This window comes from Amphiprion ocellaris, chromosome 10 (assembly GCF_022539595.1).
Source record: "Amphiprion ocellaris isolate individual 3 ecotype Okinawa chromosome 10, ASM2253959v1, whole genome shotgun sequence".
NCBI lineage: Eukaryota > Metazoa > Chordata > Actinopteri > Pomacentridae > Amphiprion > Amphiprion ocellaris.
The window spans coordinates 717,099-734,539 of record NC_072775.1 but is presented as its reverse complement, the minus strand read 5'-3'; the positions used below and the strand labels follow the sequence as shown (position 1 = coordinate 734,539).

The 17,441-nt window shown below is 40.7% G+C and overlaps 1 protein-coding gene across 2 annotated transcripts in view; it reads left to right on the top strand.

The window, feature by feature from the left end:
• The window catches only part of cdh6 (cadherin 6), a 224,831-nt gene that overhangs the window by 109,547 nt on the left and 97,843 nt on the right, over positions 1–17,441 (top strand). Inside the window, exon 12 of one of the 2 annotated variants that reach the window (XM_023272148.3) lies at positions 822–4,758. The exons of the other annotated variant lie outside the window; for it this stretch is intronic. Coding sequence (XP_023127916.1) covers positions 822–1,369 — 548 coding nt within the window. The 3' untranslated portion in view covers positions 1,370–4,758. Of the gene's footprint in view, positions 1–821; positions 4,759–17,441 lie in introns of those variants that run through there. 2 annotated transcript variants of the gene reach the window in all.

Sequence of the window (17,441 nt, the reverse complement as noted above, 5' to 3'; positions counted from 1 at the left end):
CATCTGTGTTTGTTGCAGTGCGTTCATACGGGATAAGCCAAGTCTGTATTTTCCTGGATTTACTGACATTACAGCTCGGATATGATGTCAAATCTGTGCACGTTGCAACATCCGCTGTTGTCACAGAATCTGGTGTGATACCTGCTCTGTCCAACATGCTGAACCGACAGCGTTGCCATGACAACATAATCTGTGCTTTCCAAAACCCTTCGTCGCTGTTAAAAGCCGATGTTGGAACAACGCTTCTGTTAGGATCTCGTTAGGTTTAGGCACAAAAACCACTTGGTTAGGTTCATGGAAAGCTTGTGGTTCAGGTTAAAATGATCACTTTTAACGTGGTATGTAGTCGTCATGGCAACAGTAAACATGTCAAAGCAGCAGTGTGACGTGAGAACAGCGGGCAGCGTCGTCAGGATAACGGGCCATCAGGACGTTTGGATTCTGCCTGTTGAACGACAGGCCTAGAAAAATGTTTCTTATCGCACGCTGCTATGCATGTCATCCATCTCAGTCCTCCACAATTATTACAAATCACCGTTGGTCCCGCGGTAATACCGATCCTGTGTGAGTAGGGCTTTTATCAGCGAATTTTGGCTCAACGGTTTCTAAACCCACCAGCTTCAAGTTTTATTTTTTGAAAAGCCAGATGGAGGCTGCCATCCCATCTGCATATGTGGATGAGTTGTGCGTGCATACACATGGTTCTTGGTTCTATTTGGTTTTCTTTCTGCATAAAAAACAAAGCTACCAAAAAAAGTTTGCGGTCTGTTCTCGTCACTGTGACGTTGTCTAATCCTGCATCTTTCTCTCGTTTCCTCCAGTGATCGTGGTTCTGTTCACAGCATTAAAACGTCAAAGGAAGCAGGAACCTCTGATCATCTCCAAAGAGGATGTCCGGGACAATGTTGTTAGTTACAACGATGAGGGCGGTGGCGAGGAGGACACTCAGGCTTTCGATATCGGAGCCCTTCGACACCCAGATGCTGCTGCCGCATTAGAGGAATCTGCCAAACAGAGGCGTGACATCATCCCCACTGATACCCTGCTGTACCCGCCCCACCGCCGACCTGCCCCCGCCGCCTCCAGCCTCATCATGCCCCCGGTCAGCGTGGCTTCACGGGATAACGGGGACGTACGCGAGTTCATCAACCAGAGAGTGCTGGAGAACGACTGCAACCCGACAGCGCCGCCGTACGACTCGCTGGCCACCTACGCCTACGAGGGCGCCGGATCAGTGGCCGAGTCGCTCAGCTCGCTGGGCTCGGCTTCGTCCGAGGCGGAACAGGACTACCACTACCTGAGTGACTGGGGGCCCCGGTTCAGGAAACTGGCCGACCTGTACGGGGCCGAGGACAGTGACTTCTCCTAACGACGACACACCCTACTCACTTCCATGTCAAAGACGGATTCAGGAAACATTTTTGACCGCTGCAGGGCCGAGGACAGCAACATCTAACTACAAACTCAGTATCAGAGACCGAGAACGTTGCTGATGAGCTTTAAGAAAACGAGAGAATTTTTAAAAAAACAGACACACACATTCGACATGATGAACCCACAGATATGCTGGCAGATGCTCGTTCCATTAAATGGGACATCCAAGATGGCTTCCTGACCTTTGACCTGCCTTCACTGCACATCGATCCAAAAACAGAGCCTATCAAGTCATTTTCAAAAAGGGGCAAAAGTTCTGAATATCTATTTTTGGGAATGGGAACTAATGGATGTAGAAATGTAAATCTACCAGCACAACGGTGGAGCCCAAAGATGTTCAGTTCCACCGGTGTGAACCTCTTCAAAGACTCATTTCAGGCCTGAGTGAAGTTTAGAATCAAAATTGGACTGGATTTTTTCTCTTTTTTCTTTTTTAAATGAGAATTGGACTTTTAATACTTTCTTTGGCTTTACTTCAATCTCTCCTAAGTTACCAAAAAACTGTTTCGGAGAGTGTTTCTCTTTTTCGTGACTTTACATTTGCCATTCCAGGCAAACTGAACGGAGTGTTTGGACCCAGGTCAGTCAACAAAAACCCCGATGTAGTGATTTCATGACCAGACCGGACACACTTACCGCTGCAGATATGAAGTGAAGTGTGTGGAGAGACGAGTTCTTGTGTTTTTCTCTTTTTGACTAAGTGCCCTTCTGCTGCCCTTCGAGCTGAACTGTGGATGTCTGTTGGCTGGTGGAGACTGGAGGGGGCTAATGACTTACATGATTGCTTTTTTGTCTTTTTTGCTGTCTTGTACAAAATGACCATTCCAGAGGAGAAAATTGCCTTCTTCGGGACACAGAGTAAAAAGAAGACAACTTGTATGATTAAATGCACTGATTACTTTCTGTTTACGCAGGTTTTTTTAGATTCCTTTTCTCTCTTTTTTTTGGTCAGTTTTTTATGTGCTGCACACAAAAGAAAATATATGTTCACAGCACCATTTCTAGATTTTTAGCTTCTTGATTAGGTGTATATTGTGTCAGAACTGTGGTTGAACTGAGTTATCTTGGAAGTATACTAAGTTCCATAAGTCTTTAATTTCACTGGAGTCTTTTTCTATAACTAAATACAACTTCAGCTATCATACAGACAGTTATTGTACAATGTTTTCTTTAAGAATACTGCTTTTTATTTACATGGACATGGGAAGCCCTGCCTTCACAGTAGGGATGTCACTTTAAATTCAAAAATTCTGACTACTGTTCAAGCATGAGAGAATTTATCAAAATACCTGAGATTTAAATGCATCAAGCAGTTTGTAAGGTAAAGATTGTGGCTTAGGTGAAATATTTCAGTTGCACTAATCATATTTTTAGAATAGCACTGCAACAAATGACTGTGATAAAAAGTCGCTTCACCAAGTCTGCATTCTCCTCAGTTCTAGTAGATCAACGCCACTCTCATGTCTAGGAAGTGACGGCAAGCAGCCAGTCTGCTTAGATAAACAAAAAGACTCAAAAGGAAGAAACAGCAGCTGGCTAGGCTCCGTCTAAAGGCCAATTCATGGCATCTGCAGAACTGATGTGGTCTTTGAAAGCAGACATGCCTTTCATACGGCATACAGGAAAACATACAGGGCTCTGTGGATGCTTGTAAAAGGCTCTGACAATGCAGTTTTTACAGGATGTCTGATTGGGCTGCAGAGTCAGTGATGTGGTGTGTCAATGGGTGGGACACAGCACAGGATATCTGGAGATTTTAGAACTTCCCACTGTGTTTGGCCATTGTCGATGGAAAGCATGTACAAATTAGGCAGCTCTAAAGTCCGGCAGCAACTTCTTCAATTGCAACTCTTTTTATAATCTAATTATAATGATGTGGATATCCATACGTAGTCTCTACTTAAAACAGACAAATCTTTACAGCACCATTTGTTTTTCTGGAAAATGTGCATTCAGTGCAGTTGCAGTGTGGACAGTCTGCACTGGGCTGGAATCCCTCTCAAACTTCATTTACTATATATGGACCCTTGCAAATACAGAGAGCATGAATTGAAATTAAAATAACTTAAAAAAAATCTATCAGCAGCTCAACAGATACACTACTATAATTGAAACAATGGATTTTTTTTCCTTTCTATGCACAAACTGAAAACTATTTCTTGGACTATTAGCTAGTTGCCTAGAAAACTCCCTTTGACAAGATTTCAGAGATCTCAGAAAGCAATAAAATGCAGGATTTCTGCAAAGCAAGGCGTTCTGAACAGATAATCACGAAACCTGAGGAGTATTTTTAACTAATGGACAAGCTGCCTTACAGGCACATGAAACGAACGCACCCAGAGCCACCAAAGAGGCGGCGAACACATCGCAAATGAGGAGAACTTGATCAGTTTGATGTGGAGCCTGACTTTACGATTGGACTGTGTGTGTCGCATTCAAATAAATGCCGACATATGATGTGTCCTCATTTGTTCCAAGTGGATTTTTTGGAAAAGTGACAGCCCTACTTCACAGCCTGTGTTGCAGCTTGAATGTCTTTCGGTGACTGCTAACCTCATTTTCAGCTCCACATTATTTCCCGCTCGTACCTGTTTTCTCCCATGTACTCGCACAGTTTGAGGATGTGATCCAAATGTTTTTGCCCAAAGGTATTCTGGCACATATTTCACTCACTGCAAGAAAAAAAAAGGAAACACTTGCCTCCTTCACTGGTTTGTTTGCTTAGTTTTATTCAGACCACCCCTGTGTGTCCTTCAGAGACACAAGGGTTTGTTGTTAAATGTTGTAATTAATCAACACTGGAAGGAAGTGTATTTGTCATCTGCTTTGATGTCACATTAATTACTGAAGCAAAATCACAACCGTCAACCTCAGTGCTACGTTCTGAAGAAAACAGTTTCAGATGAGGGAAGAAACTATGAGGTCACGTTGGTTTACTGATTGTTTTTTTCTTCATTTTTAAAATTTTTTATTTTGTTATTCTGATTTGGTATCAGGAGTTTGTATTGTGTGTTTTGGCAGTTTCAGTAAAAGCACCGGTTTGTTCCAGTTGTGTTTTGTGACTGTGCTCTGCTCTGAAGGCTTAAAAACTAAATCGTCCACATATTTTCTTTATATTGTGATTCATTCTTTTTGTACCAAATATTTATAGGACACAATGATGATATTCTTGGAAGAAAAGAAAAAAAAATCAGAATACCGTCCAGCTTCACTGTTTTTTAATGTCATTTTGGAGGTGTGAAACTCGCTGTGGGCAGTCTCCAGTCTGTATACGATGTATTATCAAGTTGTTTAATTTTATCAAAATAAACTTTTACAGTCAAAGTGTCCTTTTTTTGTATCTGACGTCTAACGGCCTGAGGAAATGTGTTGATTCCTGTCATTGTTGCACATTTCTCTTCTGCTAAACTCCTTCATTAAAGGTGACTGTTCTAAAAAGTAACTCAACAGGAAAACACTTTCTGCAGTTATTTCTTCCAGGTTCCACCGCTGGAACAGGCTCAGTTAAAAATTAATTTCCATAAAAGTGAAGTTGGGGCGAGCATGTAGCATTCACTGAATCTCCTGTGAACACGATAATTTCAGCTGCAGTCTAAATGCGTGCATGTGAACATGCAGATACGCTCATTTAGTGTTTATCTGCATATGCACAAGTACACACGTGGACAAAATTGTTAGTAACCCTCAGTTAATGAAAGAAAAACCCACAATGGTCACAGAAATAATTGGAATCTGACAAAAGTAACAATAAATAAAAATTCTATGAAAATTAACCAATGAAAATCAGGCACTGCTTTTGAACTGTGGTTCAACAGAATTACTTTAAAAAATAAACTCAGGAAACAGGCCTGGACAAAAATGATGGTACCCCTAGAAAAGACTGAAAATAATGTGACCATAGGGACATGTTCAATCAAGGTGTGTCCTCTAATTAGCATCACAGGTGTCTACAAACTTGTAATCAGTCAGTCGGACTATTTATAGGGTTACAGTAGTCACTGTGCTGTTTGGTGACATGGTGTGTATCACACTAAACATGGACCAGAGGAAGCCAAGGAGAGAGTTGTCTCAGGAGATTAGAAAGAAAATTATAGACAAGCATGTTAAAGGTAAAGGCTAGAAGACCATCTCCAAGCAGCTTGATGTTCCTGTGACTACAGTTGCACATATTATTCAGAAATTTAAGATCCATGGGACTGTAGCCAACCTCCCTGGACGTGGCCTCAGGAGGAAAACTGATGACAAATGGAAGAGATGGATAATACAAATGGTAACAAAAGAGCCCAGAACGACCTCTAAAGACATTAAAGGTGAACTCCAAGGTCAAGGTACATCAGTGTCAGATCACACCATCCGTCATTGTTTGAGCCAAAGTGGACTTCATGGGAGACGACCAAGCAGGACACCATTGTTGAAAACAAATCATAAAAAAGCCAGATGGGAATTTACCAAACTGCATGTTGACAAGCCACAAAGCTTCTGGGAGAATGTCCTATGGACAGACGAGACAAAACTGGAACTTTTTGGCACATCAGCTCTATGTTCACAGATGCAGAAATGAAGCATATGAAGAAAAGAACACTGTCCCTACTGTGGAACATGGAGGAGGTTCTGTTATGTTCTGGGGCTGCTTTGCTGCATCTGGTACAGGGTGTCTGGAATCTGTGCAGGTACAATGAAATCTCATGACTATCAAGGTATTCTAGAGAGAAATGTGCTGCCCAGTGTCAGAAAGCTTGGTCTCAGTCGCAGGTCATGAGTCTTGCAACAGGATAATGAGCCAAAACACACAACTAAAAACAGCCAAGAATGGCTAAGAGGAAAACATTGGACTATTCTGAAGTGGCCTCTATGAGCCCTGATCTAAATCCTATTGAACATCTGTGGAAGGAGCTGAAACATGGCGTCTGGAGAAGGAACCTTCAAACGTGAGACAACTGGAGCAGTCTGCTGATGAGGAGTGGACCAGAATACCTGCTGAAAGGTGCAGAAGTCTCACTGACAGTTACACAAATGGTTTGATTGCAGTGACTGCCTCAAAAGGTTGTGCAACACAATATTAAGTTAAGGGTACCATCATTTTTGTCCAGGCCTGTTTCATGAGTTTATTTTTAAAATAATTCTGTTGAACCAGTTCAAAAGCAATGTCTGATTTTCATTGGTTAATTTTCATAGAATTTTTATTTAATATTGCTTTTGTCAGATTCAAATTATTTCTGAGACCATTGTGGGTTTTTCTTTCATTAACCAACAATTTTGTCCACGTGTGTGTATACTGTGGCACAGGAGAGTCAAACTCATTCTAGTTCAGGTTCCACATTCAGCCCAGTCTGATCTCCAGTGGACCAGTATAATCACAGCATAATAACCTATAAATAATCACAACTTCAAATGTTTCCTTTGTTTCAGTGCAAAAAGTAAATTCTGAAAATGTTCACATTTAAGGAATTATCTTTTTACAACACATCATGAACAACCTGACATTTCTTAAGAAAAATAAGTTCAATTTCAACAACATTCAGCGTCAGTTTATCATTTCCACGTTACAACTTGCAGATCACAGTTTATCTGCAAAAAGGCACAAAACATTTAGTCACCTGTATCTGGAACTGAATAATATAGGATTTTATTTTATGATCAAAATGACAAAAGTCAGACAAAGAGAAGACAAAATATTGCAAAAATGAGAACAAAATGACAAAAGCGAGAAACAAAATGAAAAAAATGACACAAAACAAAAAGACAAAAATTTGATTAAAAAAAGTTACAAAGCAACAAAAAACAAGCAAGACAAAAAAATGACAAAAAAGAAAACAATAACAACACAAGCGAGACAAAAAAACAACAAAAACGACACACAAAACAGCAAATAAAGCAAAACACAAAATGACAAAAATGAGACAAAAACTGCAAGGGAGACAAAAAGGAAAGACAAAATGACAAAAACATGGGACAAACGACAAAATTGAGTCAAAAACCAAAAAAACAAGACAAAATATTACAAAAATGAGACAAAATGACAAAAAAAAATCTAGTATTTTACTTTATGATCAAAACAACTTGTCTAGAAATTATTTTAAATGTATGGTTTTACAAATTTACAATCTGCAGTTAATGTCTAATCTAATTAAGTAATTTTTACACTTTACAAAGTCGTCCAGTTTGAGCCCTCCGGAGGGCCGGTTTTGGTCTGCAGGCCACATGCTTGACACTCCTGCTGTAGTATGAAGCAAAGCCACATACAGCAGCATTTATTGCTCCAGATAGTTTGGAGTGCCCTTTCTTAGGTGGCCTTTTAAATACACAAACAATACCGCCACAGAAGTTTAGCAAAATGCCGACCACTAGATCATCCCAGATGCACCGCAGCACTAATCCCTCTTCAGAAACTTTCTCTTTGCATGATTTATAGTTCAAAAAACTTACTAGGAACTATTTATCTCACACTGGCTCTTTACGTAGTCTGAAACAGGCTCCTATCCATTCATCATTTCACATTTGTAAAAAAAAAAAATTTTAAAACAAAACCTCCCCAGCGACAAGAGCAGGGAGTTTTGTTCTCTTGATGTATCACAGTGTAAAGTCTGTGGGGTTCTGCAGGAGCAATCCTGGATTGTATACACCGTTAAGCCCAAAATTATTCACACCCATGAGAGGTTTTGACATATAGTGAATTTTTATTTGACCTTTAAGTTTTTTTCTTGCTGGAAATGACATAAAAGAGCGTGAAAAAAGCAGTAAGACATTGTGTTGGAAGTGTGAATGATACATTTTGGACTATTTCTATTACTAAATTTAAATGTCTAGTACTATCCATACCCCATGAAACAAATTGTTGGAAGTCAGGTTAAAATCAAAAAGCACAGTGAGCTGCTGTTAGGATCCATCACTGAGAGAGAAAGCTGCACATTGTGGCTGCTTCAAGACAAGAAAAGGCTATAAAACCACTTCCAAGTGTTTTCAAGTGCCAGTGGCCCCAGTGCAGAGCGTCATCCAGATGTACAAGGAGCTCCGTGCTGTGGAAAATCTCTACAGGTCACGGCAGGAGGCCAAAAGTGATCGCTATGCTGAGAAGATTGGTCATGTGAGAGGTGGAGAAGAACCCAAGGACCAGCAGCAAGAGCATCCTCAAGAATCTGAGCAATTCTGGTGACAACATCTGGAGTGGACACTCCAGGAGATGCTGAACAAGGCTGGTCTCCATGGATACCAACCAAGAAGGACTCCACTTCCCCAAGACAGGCACACAAAGCTCACCTGGACAAAGAAGAGAGCTTTTGGTCATTAGTTCTGTGGTCGGATAAGATAAAAAAAAAAAGGAGTTGTTTGGAGAAAGGGAAGAAAGAAAGGAGTAACATTCAACTTCAAGAAGATCATCCAAACTAGTGTGGTGGGGGGAATGTGAGGAGTCAGAGGCATCTTTCAGCCAAGGACTAGACTTAAATTTCAGAGAAAAATGTCCAACAATCTGCAGAAAAACTTGAGCGGCACTGGACCTTCCAACAAGACAGTGATGAAAAACGGAGTGAAGAGATGGTATTAACATCAACATTTTAGAGTTCAGACTTGAATCATCAGAACTGGTGGATGGAACTAAAGACAGAAGTGATGGTGAGGAAGTCTTGCAACCTCAAAGACCTCGAGATCAGGGCTAAATATCTCAGTTGAGACATGCCAAAGCTTGTTAGCAATTAGAATTCATCGGTGTGGCTGCAAATAAAGACTTTGAGCTCTAGGAGAATGCATAAATACCTGACTGGCTGATTGACCCCAGTGTTTGCAGGATGCTTTACAATGATTGGCTCATTCAAACTGTGTATCTGTTACTACCCAGACCTTTCCATGCAGGTGTGCAGCTTTATAACTGTTGCTCCAACAATCATTCCATAAATCTTCTGTCCTCAAAAACCATATCTGTGGCTGAATTAATCATGAGTCTACTGGGATGATTGGTGAACGGCAGCAACACGTCGGTCAGATGGACCTTTGCTGTTTACACCGAGTCTCAGCAGTGGAATCTTTGAGAAATGGGCCACTGTTGCAATGATATAAATTTTTAACAGCACATGACCATGTTTTTGTCAGTAAATGAAACAGAGAAATGAATAAATAACCAACATAGTTAGATAAAACAGAATTACATAAAAGATTCACACTTTTTATTCTGGGTTAAAGTCAGACACTAAAATAGACGCAGTAAAAAGTGCTGACAGAAACATTTTGGACCGTTTCTCTTTTTTTCTTCTGGCTCTTTGTTGGTTTTTTTTCTTCCAGGGATGGACAGATTTGAAACCTTTGGCCTGGTTTCTGCTGTGTGCCCTCACTGCTCTTTTCTACCGTTTCAGCAGCAGCAGCAGCAGCAGCAGCAGCCGGTGGACAGAAACACAGCGAGAGGTAGAACACATCCGTCGTCCAACTTTCACAGAGTGTGTGTCTGTGTGTGTGTTTAGCCATGACAGCTGTAACTTTACCATGCTACAAGTACACTGTGTGCCTCCATTAGTGCTTCGTAGTTTTTTCTCACCATTAATCTTTAATGGGGCTGTCATGTAAGGAGATGAAAAATGACTGTCAAACTGACAAACCCCTCCTCCACACAGCTCACACACACACACACACACACACTGTACGCTCAGAAACGTGCCAACGGATTCACTCAGAAGTGCGTGACCGTTCATTCTTCAAGGCGTGGATTGAACAAGGTGCTGAGCTTCTTCACAAGGAGGAGGAGGAGGAGGAGGAGGAGGAGGAGGAGGAGGAGGAGGAGGAGGAGGAGGAGGAGGAGGCCTGTGGGGATAACCTTTCAGCTGAAGTTCTACTGCTACTGTTCCTGAGCAGAACATCAGAGAGGGAATCAAGTCATTTCACAGCCAAGCAACGCTAGGAAATGTCTGCATTGTCCCAACAGAAGACAGCAAGGGATGAGCCTTGTTTACTGGCCAGCCCTTTTCAAGTCCACCCACAAATTCTCAGTTGGACTGAGGTCTGGACCCTGACTGAGCCACTCCTGAACATTCACCTCACTGTCTTCAAACCATTTCAGTGTAACTTTCAGGTCATTGTCTTCCTGGAAAGCAGATCTTCTCCCTGTTCACAGTTCTCTTATAGACTAAATCAGGTTGTCCTTCAGGATGTCTCTATACTGAGCTGCATTCACTTTATCCTCTGCCTTTACAAGTCCTCGAGGGCCTGATGCCGAGAATCATCCCCACGCGATGATGCTGCCACCACCGTGCGTCACAGTGGGGATGGTGCGTTTGTGATGATGTGCAGCGTTGGTTGTCCAAACGTAGCGTCTAGTCTGATGGCCAAAAAAGCTCAATGTTGATGTCACCAAAGTGAAGAATCTTCTTCCAGTTGGCATTAGAGTCTCCCACATGCTTTTCAACAAACTGGGGATAAGTCTTTTTTACTCTATGTTATTATAAAATGAGGACTTTTTCTGATTCAAAGGGACTAATGATCCTAAAGAAAACCGTCTGGTTCTGTCAAACACCAAGAAGAGTTATTTAAAAAATTCTTGCGAAACCAAATCAGAGACTCAAAAGGCAGGCATAGGAGTGAACAAGTATAATTTTATTTACACAGGCAAAAAAACTGCAACAGGAAATAACATGAGCTAAGACCTAAACAGGAAGTTAATACACGAAAGCTCCAGATTTGATGGAGCCCTCTAGAGGAATGGAGGGTAACCAGAACCAGACTCAATACACCAGATAAACTAAACTAAACTAACCCGTACACGGCACTACCAAGTCAGGATTTTCGGCCATCCCAGACGAAAGATAACAACGGTGAGAGAATGGTGGTGATATCTTTGGTCTTGGCTCTAAATGGGTGGTCCTACGTCGCACTGTGAGACAGGTTCAAAGATGGTTGTTGTCATGGTGACCAAAGACAAGCTGCCATAAAATTCTGACTGTCAGAAATTTGAGGTGATCATCTCACAGTGTGATGCTGCTGGACATACGACAACTAACTAACCAACAGAAATGCAGGATGAAATGATGGACTGATCAATAAACTCAGATGATTTAAGGAGACAAAACGCATCAAAACAAGGATGTGGGATTTAAACTAAGAAGACAGCCTAGTAGAGTTGTGGCAGCAGAAGACTTTTAGACGTGTCCTCCAACTCAGACCACAACAGGACAACAAAGGACGAAGCATGGAAAGAAATAGTGGCGGAATTCCAGCGTCCACACTCTCGTCCTTCTCCTTTTTCTGGGATTTCTCTCCAAACACATAAATGTTTCCCTGTGATTGTAGGGTTCATGTTTGGCTAGTTTCCCTGTGATTGTAGGGTTCATGTTTGTCTAGTTTCCCTGTGATTATAGGGTTCATGTTTGTCTAGTTTCCCTGTGATTGTAGGGTTCATGTTTAGCTAGTTTCCCTGTGATTATAGGGTTCATGTTTGACTAGTTTCCCTGTGATTGTAGGCTTCATGTTTGACTAGTTTCCCTGTGATTGTAGGGTCCATGTTTGACTAGTTTCCCTGTGATTGTAGGGTTCATGTTTGACTAGTTTCCCTGTGATTGTAGGGTTCATGTTTGGCTAGTTTCCCTGTGATTATAGGGTTCATGTTTGGCTAGTTTCCCTGTGATTGTAGGGTTCATGTTTGTCTAGTTTCCCTGTGATTGTAGGGTTCATGTTTGTCTAGTTTCCCTGTGATTGTAGGGTTCATGTTTGGCTAGTTTCCCTGTGATTGTAGGGTTCATGTTTGTCTAGTTTCCCTGTGATTGTAGGGTTCATGTTTGTCTAGTTTCCCTGTGATTGTAGGGTTCATGTTTGGCTAGTTTCCCTGTGATTGTAGGGTTCATGTTTGGCTAGTTTCCCTGTGATTGTAGGGTTCATGTTTGGCTAGTTTCCCTGTGATTGTAGGGTTCATGTTTGGCTAGTTTCCCTGTGATTGTAGGGTTCATGTTTGGCTAGTTTCCCTGTGATTGTAGAGTTCATGTTTGGCTAGTTTCCCTGTGATTGTAGGGTTCATGTTTGGCTAGATTCCCTGTTTCCCATCATAGAATTTGGCCACACAAAGTTCACACGATCATCATGAATGCAGGATCTTTTCCGTGAATCAAACTGTAAATGATGAAACAAACACATCGGTTTAATTTAACTTCGTAGTTCCATTTTAAGACATTATGAAAACAGAATTAGCTCTCAGTTTATTTTCCAGTCTGTAGAAGTGACAGAGATTTGACATGTGACAGCAGAGTCTTTGTTAAAACACACTGAATAGGTGAAAAGTATTATTAGATGCTCTCAGCTGGAGATGAATGATGAGCAGGTGGAACAGAACCTGAAAAAGTGGAAGCTGTGAAACTCCAAAGGCAGTAAAGACACTGATGGAATATAAGATGAAATGAGAGACAGATGGCAGAGGGAGAGAGAGCAAATCAGCCTTAATCTTAATGTTTAATACTCGATATTTAATCAGTAATTAATTGCAAATTGTTTAATAATATTTCCCAATGATTAAAGGATTATCCTCTGCTTTGATTATTTGAACCTCCAAACATATACATGATTATATTTTGTAATTAATCTCTGCCATCATGCGTTCTGAATGAGGTTTGCACTTGAAGTCACGCTGTGGATGATTATAAGCAGACTGAGCTCTTATAAATGTGGCACATGTACTATTTAACTTCCATTTCAATCTTTGAACTTCTACAGTTGGTCTGATAGTGTTTATCTGAGCACTAAGAACAGGTGGGCTGCTTGGTGGAGCTCTTGTGATGCAGATGCTCCATTTTTGCCCTTGTTGTTATGCTGATGCACAAGTTCTGCTTGTTCTGTTGTGTGTTACCTGTAAACGGTGCTACATATAGAGTTTTAGATATGGAGAATCAGTGCCGAGGTGTGTAGAAGCTGCTGTAGTAGCACATGGTGACCCAACACCTTACCGAAACACTTTATGGCTTACAAACATTGAATCATGATAAATACAGTTTTACATTTTGGACAAGAATTTGCAAGAAAAGACTGATGTCCATGAGTATTCAGTCCTTTCCAGTCAGTATTTAGTAGACGCTCATTTTACTTTAATCACACCATTGAGAGTGTATGAATACACTACCATTCAAAGGTTTGGCTTTTATCAACAGTGGCTTTTTCTTTGACACTTTTCCATAAAGCTTTAACAAGTGAAGAAGCTGAATTCAATTTTAAAAAGCAGTAGAAACAGAAATAGTTTTTATAGATGCTGTATGCTTAGTCTTTTTATGGCTGTTTTGCTCTCCACTAATTTCTGAGAAAAATGTCTGGATTTTTAACCCTCCTGTTGTCCTCATTTACAGCACCAAAAAATATTGTTCCCTTGTCTGACAAAAATCCAAAAATTCAACAAAAAAGTCCCCAAATTTCTAAAAATTTGCAAAATCTTCAGGAAGACAATTCCTTAAAACTTTCCCTTAAAAGTTTTTTTTTTTTAATCCCCAAATTTGGCAAGAAATAAAAAAAAAAAATAAAAATTGTAAATATTTTCAAAAAAATGAATAAAAATCCTTTAAAAAAATCCTAAAAATATCAAAAACGATTCTATATATATCAGTAAAAGTTCTAATGTTTTCTTTAACGACATTCACATAAAAATCAACCAAAATCAGTGAATTTCGCTGGATTTTGGTTAATTTTTTTTCTGTTCTTAAAAAAAATTTTTTTTTACTTTTCTTTTTTTCACCAAAAGATTTTCAAAAATGGTGAAAATGTGGAAGTTTTCACTGTGAATTTTTTTTTTCTCCACATTTTCAAACTTTAAAACGGATCAATTTGACCCGCAGGACGACACGAGGGTTAACTGTTAAATGACTCCATTGTGTTCACCAGCTGGCCTCCAACTCCATGTGTTTGCTGTTTTGTGCAAAGCAGGTAGTGTGTGGTGGGTTTACCACACCTGTTTCACTGAGAACAGTTGTAGTTTGCTACCAGTAATCCAAAAACAGTGAGTTAAAAGAGCAAAAAACTAAGTTGCGCAGAGCTAAAGAACAGAGTTGGTGATTGTTGTCTGTGGGTACATCCATTTCACAAAACATATTCTCATCTGATCCATTGTTGATATAAAAATATATATATTAGTGCAGCTTTAATTAAATTAGCTCAGTTCCGTTTTACTATAGTGTGTACCATTAATTTCTCAGAAGGGTTTGCATCGGACATTTAACATGGTTAACAATTCTGTAAACAGAACGGGCAAACTCAATTTATGTAGGTTCATTTTCATTATAAGGTGCCTTAATGCACACATAGAGTAAGCACACAGATTATCACTCAATCACAGCGCATCTGCATAATCAAACAGTGGAATAAAGCTTTTTCCTCTCCATCCCTCGCCGCAGCCTCCATCTGAGGGCCCTCCAGGAAGTGGGAGAGAAAGGAAGAAGGGAAGAACAGAAGGGAGGGTCAGGTGCCCTTAAGTGCTTTCTGGAAGACGGAGAAGTGGTGTTTTCAGGTGTGTGGGGGTGTGCTGAAATTCTTAATGGATTCTGGTAAACATGCCAAGAGAGCAAAGACTTGAAGGGGTGCAGGTTTTGAAGAGCTTCTTTTTTGTGTGTGAAATTGTGAAGTTGAGTGTGAAGCACAGCATGGAGTGTTAGAGGGACAGAACCAAAGAGCATCTGTTACTGCAAAGAAAAAGAACAGAAAAAGAAGAGGGGGGATCCAATATGAGGAAACGTTGCCAGCTCAGATCAGCCTTTAATACTGTCGAATGGAAACAGACACTGAGCATCCAGTTAAGTACAGAAGCATAATGTAGTTAATAACCCTTAAAGGACAATTATATGTAACATGTAAAAACCACTTTCACGTATGATGCATACATATGCGTGTGTCTGTGTGTGATATGTATATGTGTCACTGGAACTGGTGTAAAATAATATGAAGTTTCAGAAGATGTAGACTTTTGTTGAAGGTTTGGCAATGTCGCACATCAAAATGGCACAATCCTCCTCCTTCTGGCTGTTGACATAAAAAGAGAAATCAGATGATTTGAACATTTGCTTCAGAGCAGACTCAGTGGATCTTACTCTCTTTGGTGAGATTCTTGGTGAATCAGACACGACACAGATGGCCTGAGAGAAAAGCCCAGTATAGCGAGACAAGAAGAAGCAGAAACTTCTCAGCAGCGATTGATTTCTTCTCCAGCAAACACTAACTGCTTGGAGTGTGTTGTTATAAACAGCATGAAGAGCAGACGATGAAGAGGGACGGCTCTCACGTGGAATCAAGATTTGTTTCAGTCTTTGAGCAGAGATGTTGTGGAAATATCTATGAAGTTAACTTACATTTACAACTTATTTACTTTAGACAAACTACAGATGACTAAAAGTGGAGGTGGTCAGGAAGTTCACACACAGCTGTATTCATGGCCACTTTGGGATAAAATGTCACATCGTCATCTCCTGATCAGACAATCTTCCACATCTATAGCAGGACAGTATTCACAAATCAATTTAATATCCTATCATGTGCTTGTTGTCCCACTTCCTGCCAGCTATTGAAATATGCAATATACTCACCTAGAACTTTATCAGGAATGGCAAACCAACACTGGGTCAGGCCTTCCTCTGCTCCCTCAATTTTTGATGAGATGTTCTGAACCATCCTTTGAGATTCTGCACCGCATCGACCTGATTCATAACATCACTGGTGCTGCAAATTCATGCTGCTCTACCACATCCCAAAGGTGTTGTACTGGATTCAGGTCTGGATGCTGTGGAGCCCACCGAACTCACTGTCATCTTCACGAAATCAGTTGCTGATTGGCTGCCAGCTGCCTGCTGGAAGAGACCATTAGAAGATGATAAACTGTGAGCATGCAGGGATGCACAACGTCAGTGACGACACTGTTGGTATTAAAGTCCACAAAGCATCCAAAAACAGTGGCAGCAGCATTAAATGTCGACACAAGGCATTCCATAGATTCATTAGATTAGGTTAGAATATGTTTTTTCATCTTCTGATGTCCAGTGATGATGAAATTGTGCCCACTGCAGCCTCAGCTTTTTGTTCTTGGCTGACAACAATGGAACTTGATGCTGCTGTAAATGATCCATTTCAAGTTTGGACGAGATGTTCACTCAGATGTTCTGCTCAGCACAGTTGGAAAGAGCGACTATCTGATTTAGCAGGGCTCGAGCTCTAACCAGTCTGGCCATTCTCCTGTGACCTCTATCACCAACAAGGCATTTCTTCCCACAAAACTGCCACTTACTGGATATGTTTTCCCTTTTCTTGCACCATTCTAAGTAAACTCTACAGACTGTTGTGGTGAAAATCCAAGAGATTTGGTTGTAGAAACCTTCAGAGCATCCCATCTGCCACCAACAGTCATGCCAGGATCACAGTCACTGAGGTGGCGTTTTGTCCTCACACTGATGTTTGATGTGAATGTTCAGTGAAGCTCCTGAGCTGTATCTGCAGGATTTTAAGTACTGTCCTGCTGCCACACGATTGGCTGATTGGAAAAATCATAAGAAACAACAGATGCACGGGTGGTGCTAGAAATGTGACAGTATATGCATGAACCATGTCTTTAATCTAAATGGATAGTTGCAGTATGGACGTCCCAGAAGTCCCAGTTCCTGTTACGGACCATTAAGCATCAGATGGGAGACATCCAGACCTCCTCAAACACAGGAAGACAAATTACTTTAATGCCCTCTTCCACTCACGGCTGATGGTTGCTCCTGCCCCTGGATGTCTGAGTCTCGTTGTCCAGATTGTGTTGTGTTAAAGGAGCCCACCCAAATCTGAACCCTCAATTGCATAAATACTAGAATGGACTTCCATTGATGTAGGTAAAAACATTTTTATCTTCATAGTTTCTGGATTTGTTATTAAGGGAGGAAGTGAGAAATTTGTAGTTAAACACTTGAACAGAAAAAACTAATCAGACATGAAATATTATTCAAAGTAAAGTGTTGAAAGATATTTTAAAACAAGCCTGAAGGGAACCTTTAATCTAATGAAAAGCGTCCAGCGTCAGATGACTGATTCAGGCT